This window comes from Sorex fumeus, unplaced genomic scaffold (genome assembly GCF_029834395.1).
Source record: "Sorex fumeus unplaced genomic scaffold, SorFum_2.1 ptg000007l, whole genome shotgun sequence".
NCBI lineage: Eukaryota > Metazoa > Chordata > Mammalia > Eulipotyphla > Soricidae > Sorex > Sorex fumeus.
Window position 1 is genome coordinate 54,676,907 of NW_026606064.1, and position 13,310 is coordinate 54,690,216.

General features: G+C 34.8%; 1 protein-coding gene across 18 annotated transcripts in view; it reads left to right on the forward strand.

The window, feature by feature from the left end:
• The window catches only part of PARD3 (par-3 family cell polarity regulator), a 668,633-nt gene that overhangs the window by 368,239 nt on the left and 287,084 nt on the right, over positions 1 to 13,310 (forward strand). For all 18 annotated transcript variants that reach the window (XM_056131187.1, XM_056131203.1, XM_056131194.1 and 15 more), the window contains 2 exons: positions 10,687 to 10,812; positions 11,955 to 12,340. In XM_056131187.1, the coding sequence (XP_055987162.1) occupies positions 10,687 to 10,812; positions 11,955 to 12,340 (512 nt within the window). The remainder of the gene's footprint in view (positions 1 to 10,686; positions 10,813 to 11,954; positions 12,341 to 13,310) is intronic.

The window sequence follows — 13,310 nt, forward strand, 5'->3', positions numbered from 1 at the left end:
CTGAGCACATTCTACTTTACAAGTATTCTTTTTAGGAGAAATAGTTTTATAGCTGTGTCATTTTTAATCCCTGTTGATTTGGCACTTGGTGAAGAAGACTTGTGCAGTTTCCCTATGCAAGGGACAAAGAGAATAGGAAAATCCAATACTTCTGAAACCCTTCTGAAAACTGAAAACATCAGTTTTCATGTTGGAAATAGAAGGGAAATATTTTGCTCTCCCCACAAGCACCTCTGTTGCATTTTTAAGTTTCTTTTGAACTTGATATTAAGGTTCTTCACAATTCAATTGACCTTGGGAGAGAAAAAGCAGGTGGACTGTTCAGAAATATAGATATCTGTAGTCAGGATCCCAAGAAATCCCTTGTTTTCTTAATTATTTTAAGAGATATCTTATTCATACAAAATGTTTCTAAGCATTTATCACATAAAATTTCCTGTTTTAGTGCTAGGAAACAAAGATGAACAGGGCATCCTCTTTCTTTGGGAATTTTTATTCAACATGGTGGAAAGACAAGAAGTCACATAATTACAATTATGTGGTAGATGTTGGTATATTTATATACAATAGGTGTTCTATGAACTGCTAGGGGAAGGATTGCCTGATGCAGGTAACTGAGCTGCCTTGTCACGTTTGATAACTTTAAATGTGATGACAGCTTTTAAAGGAAACTGCATCAACTCTGTAGTGGCTGCAAGGGTAAATTAAGCAGTTCAGTACAGCAGAAAGGAAGAAATTAAGTGGAACTCGTGAAGAAATTATACATATTTCTAGTGGGAATATAAGAATACATATTCATAGGATGTAAGTTGAAATTTTCCAAGAATAACTTCCCTTGTACAAAATTCCAATCATACTTGGGCTGTCTCAATTTTGGAGGTATAACTAATTGAATAACACTTACTGAATACTTATTTTTATAAAGTGGCACATACATGTCAGTATGGCTTTCTGACTCCAATTTCCAAAGGCAAAGAACCTAAGAACAATGGAGAACAAGAATTATATCTTGTAAAGAGAAGAAGCAAAATGAAGACTTTATCACTTATGCAATATAATCTAGGAAAATAGGGAAAATGTGGCTAACATTATAGAAAAATTTAAGCCACTTTATTATGAACGTGTATGTAACTGGATTTAAAAACATATGAATACCACTCTATTAAAATAAAATTTTGCCAGGCCTTTGTACAGAGGGTAATTTTTCTAATGGGATGGATTTTTTTCTTTTGGTGCATTGTGATAATTGGCTTGTGGCTTTTATTCTATCAAGTATGTGGAGAAGGATCCACATCGATGCATTCAGAAGCCAGTGTTGCCTTCCTGACAACTTTTTTCTTCCTCTTCACCTTGCAGTTTATTCTAAAAGTGAACTAAGTTCTCTACAGAACTATTTATTCATCATTACCTTGAAATCAGTTTTGACTTCACACATATCATTTCTTTTCCTCCTGATTTAAATGTCAAATATAACCTTTTTATTTAAATAAAAAAACTCACTATTTTCAGAAAAGGTTATGCCATGAAAATTGTCATTTCCTTTTGACAGAAAAACCATTTAATATTTTATACATTTTTTTGTTTTTCTGGACCTCATCAACAGGTATTGCTTTGTAAAGTTCACACAGCAGGGGAACAAATGATTCTGTATCTATCCCATTTTAGCTATGGCATTGCTGTAGGAGAAATAGAATACACTGACTTGAAAAAGTTGTTAAATTCTTCTGAAAATCTCTGATTGCATAGGAGTGCAGTTATGCTATAACATTTGATATTTGAGAAACAAGATAATGACGTAGGATTTGAACATTAAAATAATAACATAATTGTGGTGGTACTGCCAGGGAATCTCACCTAGTGCTACCTGGGGCCGCATCAGTTACTCAGGGATCATAACACGTGGTTTCACTGGTCCTTTGTATAGAACAAAGGGCTTGGTACAGGCGGGACATGTGCTCTTCTATTGAATGACACCTCTTCAGCCTCTAAAATTATAAAATTTTTATGAAAATAAATTCTAAGTGAGAAATATATATTAAAAGACCTATCCTGTGTACCAGAACAAAGGTATTCACATGCCCATATGGTCTTTGCAGTCAGATTATTGACTGCTTCTGTATACTATGACAAACCCTAAGAAAAGAAAATTTAAAAGGAGTGTGTAACATCCAAAGAAGAGCACCGTTCAGAGTAGTGCTCAGTTCCCAGCTCCCTCGGCGTGTTCTTAAGCTGTTAGAGCTCAGCTGAGTTTGTCCATGGAAATGCAGTGCCCTGCTTAAAGGTCGCAACAAATATAGAGGAATTAAAGGAAAAAAAATAAAAGGAGTGTGTTACATACAAATGGATAAGATTTTTTGAGAAATGAGACAAATGAATCAGAATGTGTTGGAAGGCACATAACCTTATCAGAAGGCACATAAGCATTCAATAAATAATGGGTGTATTGTGTAAGTTTGTCAAAATATGATTTAAAAATGTGGAGGAGTGTAGAGAGTTAGCATAGGGGTTAAAGTGATTGTCATGAGTCCGTCCAGCTTTTATCCTTGGCTTTGCTTATAGTCACCCATGCATTCATTCCCAGGGATCACCAAGAACACACATGCTAGGGGAAAAGGGAGCTCAGGAAAAGGCAGCTCAGGAAAAGGGAGGAGGGAGCACCAAATAAAGGGTGTTGGGAGGATCCTCCCAGGATGGGAGAAGCATGCTGAAAGTAGACTATAGACCCAACATGATTGCCACTCAATGCCTCTTTTGCAAACCACCACACCCAAAAGGAGAGAGAGAACAAAAGGGAATGCCCTGCCACAGAGGCAGGGTTGGCTGGGGGGGGGGGGGGGGTTAGGGGGGTGGGAGGGATACTGGGACCCGTGGTGGTGGAGAATGGGTACTGGTGGAGGAATGGCCATTTGATCATTGTATAATTGAAACCCAAGCATAAAAATTTGTAAGTCTACAACTGTACATCATGGTGTTTCACTAATAAAAATTAAAAAATAAAAAGAATAACACCTCAGTACTTTAGGGTGTGAGAACAACAACGACAACACTATTAAAAATAATAAAATTTTTATATTTCTACTTAGATATCACAGACTAATAAATAGTAGATATTCTAAATATTTCCCTTGCAGAAATAAATATGGCTATCGTGTGTTATTCTTAATAAATCACAATGTTAATCTGTTCTGTCTATAATGGACGTTTCCCATTCCATGTATACTTTTTTATTTTTTCTTTTTACCTTCAAGAAGTTTCCTTTTTATTATGTTTTCTTGTGCATATAGTAGTTTTGTGTTTTGTAATTTATTTAAGTAGTAGTTGGGTTTGTTGTTTTTGTTGTTTGTTTGCCATATGCTGTTCTTAGTTTGTATACTTTACATAAGGGATGGGCAAAAACTTTGTACATAGCTTCAAATATTCAGTCTTTTGACATTGTTGAGCCAGAAGATTTGTTTAGAAATATCCCAGTTCTGTCATGGTGGTATAAAGGCAGCTATTCATGATACAAAAAGAAGGAGGTGTTTATGTACCAATAAAGTTTTATTTAGTATCATAGAGGGAGGATTTTTTTTTCTGGGCACTTTAATGTGCCAGCTCTGCTAAACAAATGCCTTTTTGTTACAGAGTTTACATTCTAGTACTTTTCATATCTCAGACTTCTTTTATGTTTCAGTTTATATTATTAGGGAATAAAAAGAGTCTAAAATTTCTTCTTACTGGTTGTATCCATTCCCCACCAATACACACCCCTCTCTCAGAGAAATTGCCAGGAGGTTGTGAAATAAAAAATAATAATTGAACACCCTCCATTTAGTGATATATACTCCCAGAACTCTTTCTAAATCTGATTGTCAATCATGAGACTAAAGAAAACATGAAATGTCTTAAACAATTAGTAAAACAGTCTCTAGGAAGAAGTGCATGCCTATGTGTGTGTTTCTGTTGCTATCTCCTGTTGGAATGCTCTGCCTATTGATTTTTATAGACTTATCATCATTTGATTTGTCTGATTCATTTTGTTAATTGAAATTTTAGTTTACAGGCCACAGTTGATGGTGGTTGGGGTCTTCTTCCAGCTCTGTGCTCAGGGACCACTCTAGCAGTGCTTGGGAAACCAGGAGGTCCTGGAGATGAATCTGTCTATGCCTCTTGCATGAAAAATATGTACTGAGCCTTTTTTTTTCTCTATCTTTAACGTCTTGCATTTAATGTTTAGCATACATGTTGAAGAGCAACCACAAAACTCTTCAACTGCTACTTTCATGAATTCTTGTCTTGATCTTTTTTTAACATATAGGCTTATTTCCTTACTGATATTACTGGACATAAATTCTGGTATCTTGACTGATAGCAGAAAAAAATCGCATGTAAAAGAATATCTCATATTTATGTTTAAGAGTTGAAATAAATGATCTTACTGGAAAATATATATATGTAATTTTTATTATAAAATATGTATATATATACTTTTTTCTTTTACCCTGATATATTTTAATGGAAAGTGACTAAAGTTTAATATTTTTCTCTTTTCTTCATGTACATATTGAATTGTTTATCAAAAACTGGGGCTTGTATGCTTTTAATATGCATCTATGAGTTGTTAGCAAACATCTCTGAAAATTTAAGTAGTATCATAACCAGCTACATAATTTTTCAGTCAAAATCTGAGCTTGCCTTCTTTTGCTCAGATTTATATAATCATAAGTATTTTACATCTTTAGTACATCAAACCTATATTTTTACACTTCTTTGCTCTATAATAAACAGATAATTTAAAAGTTTATTTTCTTTAAGGAAACATTTTTATTTGGTATACGTTGCTTTTCTGTATAGCTGCAACTCACACAGCAACTAACTTGACAATATAGTAAGTCTTTGTGTTTTTCACAGAGAAATTTTGTTAGGAGCAATCTAAGTTTTGAGTCAAGAGCTATGTGGGATGGAACCTAGCTCTGTTACAGTGAATTGTTTTCTTGGGCAATTTAATACATATACTCTCAGTTTTTGAGTGTTGGAACATGCCATTGATTTGTGTGGTTTAACTAAGGAAATGTTGTAATACACCTTCAGTGAAGGAGTTGGTATGGCAGCTGGCAACTAGATTTTATCTTTTGTCTTTCTGGTATGTGTCTCACACTTTCATTCTGTATTACTTGAAGTTTTGTTGATCTAGGTGGGCACTGCTTGGTCCATATTGTAGGGGTAATTGATGAATTTTCTATGCTAGAATTTACTGCTGTAGGAGAATCTTGATAAATACATATTTAGTGATTTTGATGCAAATATTGATGAATTACAAACAATTTGAATTTCATGTCACCAGTCAGTTCAGTAAAGCTTTATTTGTTAACTATACATTTCAGTTCATTGAAGACCTTTTAAATTGAATATCACCTTCAATAAATGTGCTTGTGAATGACACTCAATTTTAATTTCACTGCTTTGTAAAGAACACAGTGTAACTGTTTACTGCATCTGTTGACTTTTGTATGAAAAAATTTTATTGTACATCCTCAGCTGCAGACATTTATTTGAGATAAAGATCATAATACATACTTTAATTTATACATTTCTAAAATGTATACTTCAAATTTAAAGTCCTGCTTTTTTAAATGTAGTTGTAAGATACTTATTTTTGCTCTAATGTGAAAATTTCCTCTATTATTTTTGCACCACTTAGTTTACTTTTTATCATTCAAGTTTTTTAATTAAAACAATTTTTAAGTTTTAGGGTTTTAGTAAAAATTCTTCAGACTTCCTCCAGTTTCTTTCTGCCATAGTGGTGACTGTTCTCAGGAGTGAATGTAGGTATCTACCAGCCCCTCGTGTTCCTACTCTGAGAGTCGAGCAATTCTTATTCATGGGAACCCATTCTCCCCGTTTATACTCTGCCTTCTCTCCAGTTCTGGTGTTTATTCTGTGTCAGCTTTTATTAAGATGAATTATGATCATTTCCATACAGCTGGGTGCAGTAGTGGGAGTTTACATTATCAAAGCGAAACTCAGATTTGCTCAACCAATTTAGATGTCAATAAAACATTTGTTACTTATTTTCAGTTTTATCATTGGTTGTAATTTATACTTAGAATTGAAAATGTTAGCATGTGTGACTGAGTTTGTTTTAATTAAGTGTATAATTAGGCTAATGAACCTTGTAAAAATGTAGTGGTGCAATCCTTAATATAATCTAAGCAGTTAAATTTCTAATTATGCATCCAAAATCATGTACAAAGATACAGCATTTCAATGGCTTACTTTCTGTGACTATATTCTGGTACCCTATCCTTTTTTCTTTTTTCCTTTTTTTTTGGGGGGGGTAGAGGTAGAGGGTAAGAAACCTTGTTCAAAAGCTGAGAGGAAATGCTTGAAGGAAATGTCTGTGCATATTAGGAAAATATTCAGAAGTGATAATTATATAGAGTTGATATTGATTCCTCATTCTGCCCAACATTCATCTAATTTCGAAAAGTACAGGAAACAAAAATCATGTAGGCATTTTTGAGATTGATCCATTTACCAAGGAAGAATAGAATATCTTTTGCTTGAAGATACTTTCTTAAAGTATTTTCTAAGTAGAGTTGATGATAGATTCATATGGGATGAAAAGAAGGTTCTTTTGCACATTCCCCTAAGCTCTATAGTTATTTATACCAGTGAATTTGTCTGAGACCCTTCTGAGTGCACCAAGATTTTCCTTGCCCATCCTGAATGAGCAGGGTGGAGTGGTTGTACTTTGACTCTTCCCAAACAAGGTCTCGCCCCAATTTCTTTTTACTTCTCTTTTCTTTTGGTTTTTTGGCTAATTGGCTTCTTCTGATAGAACATAGTTGTGCTAATAAGGAATTATGGTAGACTTCCAAAAATAAAAACTATTGCTTTTCCAGTGCATTGACATGCTAAAATGTTCTCATCTTCATTATCTTCAATTTTTTTTTTTTAATAAAACAGGGAACACAGCACAGGTATTTAACTCTATTATATTAGTACAAATTCCATATACTGGGTGAATTTCAAAATACATACCTAAATTTTGTTTTTGAATCATGCACTTTGAGTTGCTTTTAAATTGAAGGGAAAAAAAACGTGGAAATGTGTGCTTGCCCACACATTTTTCAGGAAGCTAAAAGTACCTGTATTACTTGATGTTGATTTCCCTTTAGAGGGTACTTTTCATTCTCAGTCTAGCTGTTATGTTATCAATTCAATTTTCTTGTGAGGTTTTTTGATAGTTCATTCCCATTCCTTTTGTAATCATTTATACCTAGTGAAGCAAATGAGATAATTTTGCAGATTGTACCACTTTACTTTTAAATTAATCCATTCTTTTTGTGAGAATGATTCTAAAAGTGTGGTCAAGTACTTAGAAATCAGCAGGCTACTAACTTCTTAATTCAGTTTGTTCTGTTGATTCCCTGATCACTTGCTGTGTCACTCAGGGTAAAATTCTTCTTGTTCTCCTCTACCCGTCTTTCCCTAATCCACATAAATTGTGGTTTCTAAAATGAATAAAATGAATTCTGAGATTTTTGCCATTCTTTTAACATAGTTGCTTTTAAAATTCTTATTCAGTAAACTTATGTTCTTTCATATTAATGAAAGGATATCTATGATTTGTAATATAAACATTTATTGCAGGTTATAACTACTGATTTTTATGCTCTTTTAAGGATTTACATGAAAAATGAGACATTCAGTGCCTCTGAGTCTGTTGAATGAGACAAAACTTCATTATTTTCAAACTTGAATTATTTTTTTAGTGTTGTCCATCAGGGAGGAAGTACGTTTTCAAAAGGAAAAGTGATTATCTAGGTGTATATACATCAGTAATCGAACCCGGTTCAGCCGGGCCGGGCCAGCTACCTACAAGGCAAACGCGCTACTGCTGTGCTATCGCTCCAGCCCCAGTACTTATAGTATGATTAAATAATATATTTTCAAGCTATATTAGACTGTCAAATAAAGAACTCTGTCAAAATACTCTGTCAGTGATAATTTTGTGAATTTAAACAAATCATCAGCACAAGTTAATTGGCAAATAATTTTAATTAAACTTAGTTTATATCTGTAGATCAAGTAAATAGATCTCTTTTTCTATAAAGATATTCTGCATGCTATTTTAGAATAGCAACATTTTGAATGCAGAAAAACAAAAACATAATAATTGTTAGTCTCTTTAGATTGCAGAAATGTTGCAAACATATGAGAAATTGCTCATGAGTTCACCCATTAAGAACTAATTAATTAGCTGGAGTGACACTTGGTAGGCCTTATTTTTATTGCAGACACCAAATACTTGCACTTAAAAAAGGTTGATTTATAGAAGCGGTTTTTAGCAAGAGGTATACCCTTACATTCATGATTATCATATGATTATTTTTGAAAAATAAAACTGAGTGTTGATAATCAAAATTGATGATATTGAGCTAGTATTATGACTTTGTTTTAATTCATTTCTCTAGTAATTTTTCTCATTCAACCAAATCATGAATATATCAATTTATTAATAGATTTTCCTGGTAGAATTTTTTTTTCAATTGAAGATAAAAACAAGCACAACTGGGAAGTATATCAAAATAGATTGTGGGCACAATTACACCTAAGCAAAAAATTCTTGGTATGGCATATTATAGGCTCTTTTTGTTCCAAAGGACTCAGTTTTTTATGCTGCTATGTGAATGTGTCTTTGTTCTCCTGGTTTTGAACTAAAAGGTATTTCCTATTTGTTTTAGTTCCACTATGTGATATTAAGAAACTGAAAAAAATCACCTAAGTGTAACTGTGTTCATCAGTGACTTGTAACTAATGAGTATTACACTTGTAGGTACTAATAATCTTCAGGTGCTAAAACACAAAATGGAATTTAAGCATTATTTGATCTTACTGTTTAAAGTGGTCAACTTGACCCTTGTCAAACACCATGACTTTTTACTACATTTCATAATCAAAGTTTGAATGAAATCAAGGCAGAAACTATAAATCTTCAGGAGGCAAGGTTGAAATCTAAAATAAAAAGTAGAAAAACAGTGTTTCTTCAATTTTGTTTCAATTCATCTCAGTTGAAATTTGAAAGTCATCAGTGGTTTTCAGCCGTTTGTGTATGTTAAGGCTTTGGGTCACACCCAACAATGTGAAGGGGTTACTGCTCCTGGCTCTAGACTACGGAATTACTCCTAGCAGTGCTCAGAGTCTCATATGGCATGCTGGGGTTTCAACCCAGTTTGGGTGCAAGGCAAGCAGCTTACCCACTGCACTGTCACTATCTCTTTAGCCCTAGTTTTCAAGCCTTTTAGCTTTGCAGATCAGCATCTGTCCAAGCCCCCCCATAAACTGCCCATATCCACTTTGTTAGGAAGTGGCTTTCAACCATTTCACGCCTGTGAAGCAGCACAGGTCTATGGGCCAACTGGCGGTTGCAAACCAAGAGAACTAAAATCTGACTCTAAATTTTGTCTTACTTATGTTCTTCTTTGTACAAAGATTATATAAAATAAAAAGCTCATTTTCCTCCTTTAGTTATCAAGTCCTTCGCACCATTTAAGTGCTTGAGTACTATTGCTGAATCTAAGCTTCTTTTTTCCCCAGGATCTTATAGTGCAGTCATAGAATTGGGTATGTTACACAAGTAACAATCAAAAGGAAACAAATGATCATAGCACACATAACATTCGTTAACCATAGCTATCTCTTGAAATATAATTTTACTAGACAGTGTATTTAGAATACTGAGAATTGTGTTAGAAAACAGAGATTAGAAGCTACCCTATCCTAATTTATGCAGCATTGCTTGTCTCTAAATAGTAGGATTCTAAAGGAAGATGCAAGTGAGGGTAAGCCAAAAATAAATTCATAAAATCTCTAACATCTTGTAGAATTTGTGTTAACCGTCAATAAATAATATCAGAACTAAATGAAAATTTATCTTCATATATGGTGATTATTTAGAGCATTCACGATTTTTCCTGTGAAATATAAAACATTATTCTTTCAAAAAGCTAGTGTTGTCTGACCAAGGATGTCAGTAATTTTTGCTGTTTTTCTATAAAGTTCTTCCTGGCTTTACTGCCCATAGTTTTAATTCACAATGAAGAGATGAATGGTTACTATCATTAAATTTGCCATTGGCTTCTGTTTTTCTTCAAATGGGAATGAATAATGACATCAAATCCCTTGCTTTTGCAGAACCTAACTTGTAGCATTTAGGTCATTATTTAACATCAAATTTAGATGCTAAGTAGGGAAATTCTTTTTGAAATCCTCTCAATTTTCTTTCTCAAGTATACTGAGGTTACCTTTAGTCACATGCAAAGACAGGGGTCCACCACAGAACACTGGCAAAGCTGTTTGCAAATACATGCTTATCCATGTTCCGCACTGTGAAATCCACTGAACCATCGGACGAGTGCTGTTTGAAACATTTTGAGCATAGAGTTGAAGTAGGTGGTTTACTTCAGAAACATATTGACAAGCCAGAAACAATTTCTGTATTTATTGAAAGTATCCATTTTCACACATCATTTATATGATTGTGAGTTTTGTGATGGTGTTATTTTATAATGTATTAATAATGATTTCATATGTCCCTTTCCTAAGGAAGTCTTTGTAAATAGAATACTGGCATTAAAGCAGTAGGGCTTTTCCATGGTAGAAATATTACACGTTTAATGATTTGCATTCTTAATGTTCCAGAACCCTGGGGTTATTAGTAAAACGATTGGAGAAAGGTGGTAAAGCTGAACAAGAAAACCTTTTTCATGAGAATGATTGCATTGTCAGAATTAATGATGGCGACCTTCGAAATAGAAGATTTGAACAGTAAGTGTGTAGTGGCTGCTCGGCTGTCCTTTCTTGCTTTAGGCATGACAGAGTGCAGTCGGTTGAAATGCTTTAAACAACATGCCTGTGATCTCCCTCTCTCTCTCTCTCTCTCTCTCTCTCTCTCTCTCTCTCTCTCTCTCTCTCTCTCTGTGGACTAAAGAAGAGTATTTTCTGCCATTATCTAGCTTTTAAAATTTTAATCAAACTCCAGGTAATTGCTGCCATTAGACTATATTTCAGAATGCCCTGTGACTGATGTAGTGCTTCTGAAAATATTACGGACCTAATTTAGGCTTTACAGTTTTGCTACTTTCTCGTTCACCTTTTGGAAAATTGACCAGTGTGCTATTTTTTATTATACCTTAACTCATATTTCAAGTTGTCACACAGAACTCTTCTCAGTATAACTAGGCAGAAGAACCGCTGCATATTCATTTTTCCTTTATCCTGATACAAGTTCCTGTTCAATTAAGTAGATAAAAATTGGTTCACTTCCTTTAAAACAGAAGTGCTCAGGACTCTCTGGTACTCTCAGCTAGAAAATTAGCATGAGATGCTTCTGCTTCCAGGTTAGCACCATGGCCAAACACTGCACATGTGAGTCATTGAGGCCCATGGGTATCTTGAGATTTGGGATCCTCATTGAAATCATTTTTTACTGGATCATACTGGATAGTTGCTGTTCATAGTTTTCTAAGTACCTTTTGAAATATATTTATTTGTTCCTAGATTCAAATAGATCCCATGTAATAAACTTGGATACTTTTAAAAATTTACTTCAGGTATTATCAATCTTGCATCATATTTTACTATTTCTTCTGGAACTATAATACTATAGTACCTTTGTGTTTAAAACCATGACCCTTTAAAGAATTCACAGTAGATTGTAGTATTTTATATGTTTTCCCAGGTAATTTTTTCATATTCATTTAAAGAATAAGAAATTTGTCTGTTGAAAAGCACCTTGCTTATATCCTGCTTGCAAACTTGATTGATAAATGGGCAACTAGAATTTTGTTTTTCAATTTCAACAAAGTCTGTCAGTTCTTGTTGCTTAATTAGTATACTTAATTAAGCTCATAATATCTTCTCTTCTGCCAGTCTTAATTTGCTAATTTTCCATTCTTTCTCAAACCCAGAGCACAACATATGTTTCGCCAAGCCATGCGTACACCCATCATTTGGTTTCATGTGGTTCCTGCAGCAAATAAAGAGCAGTATGAACAACTATCCCAAAGTGAGAAGAACAATTACTATTCAAGCCGCTTCAGCCCTGACAGCCAATATATTGATAACAGGGGTGTGAATAGCTCAGGGCTCCAGGCTCTGCAGAGAGCAGCAAGACTGAACCACCCACCAGAGCAGACAGACCTGAATTCCCGACTACTACCTCAGAGCACGCACCCCTTTGGGAAACCGCCCACGGCTCCAGCTCCACCTCCACAGAACGTGTTTAGTACAAATATTAGCAGTGGTTATAACACAAAGAGAATAGGCAAGAAGCTTCATATCCAGCTTAAGAAAGGTATGACTTGCTTGTTTCTGTCAGATGGAATTTACTTTCCAAAAGTTAACCAGTGAACTCAAAGCACCTTATATGAGAGGATCTGTTTGAAGACAGCTTCCCCCAAAGATGTTAAAATTGTGTTTTTCATACTTTCCAGGCTCATTTTACTATTTAAAACCAAAATGTAGGGTCCGGAGTGATAGTACGGTGGGGGGCACTGGGGAGGAGGGCCTTGCGCATGGCCCAGCTTCAATCCCCAACATCCCATATGGTCCTCTGAGCACCACTGTGTGTGGCCATCAAACCAAAAACAATTTTAAAAAAAGAAGTAAATGTTCTGAGAATAATATGCTTTCAACGTGTTTATGTAAGAAGAAAGTACTGGCTTACTCAAGTAAAAAGTTATTTGGATGGATACACAATATTTTGGGTGCTGAGACAGTGTTCAGGGGGCCCAGCTGCCAGCCCCAGTCATACTTGTTCCGTTTAGCAAGATAGCAATGCTCTGGCTGGGTGATGTGACACTGCTCAAACCTAGCAGTGTTGGGGTCACTGGCGTCACTCCAGAGATGCTCAGAGGGATCATGTGGCAATATATCGAACTCAGGGCATTGCTCATGCAAATCTTGCAATCTTACCCCTGAGCTGTCTTCCCGGTACCGCCTCCCCCACCCCAATTTTTTAAAATGTTGATGAGGAATATGGTTTTAGACCATTACTGTCAACCCTGAAACAATAAGAATTTGATTGTTTTTATTGGCCCACTTGATGTTCATATATTAACTGTCACAGGGGACCTTGTGTTTCAGCCTTCTAATTTTGTTATTGCTAAATGATTCTTTTGACACCGGCCAAAACCTGTGGTAGAATGCCAAGATACTATGACATTTGTATTCCTTATATTCTGTTTTTCAAGTGTATTACATTATGTTCCATTCTTAAGGTGACAGGGAAAATGTCATAAGGTTTGCCAGTTCTTTATTTGCCA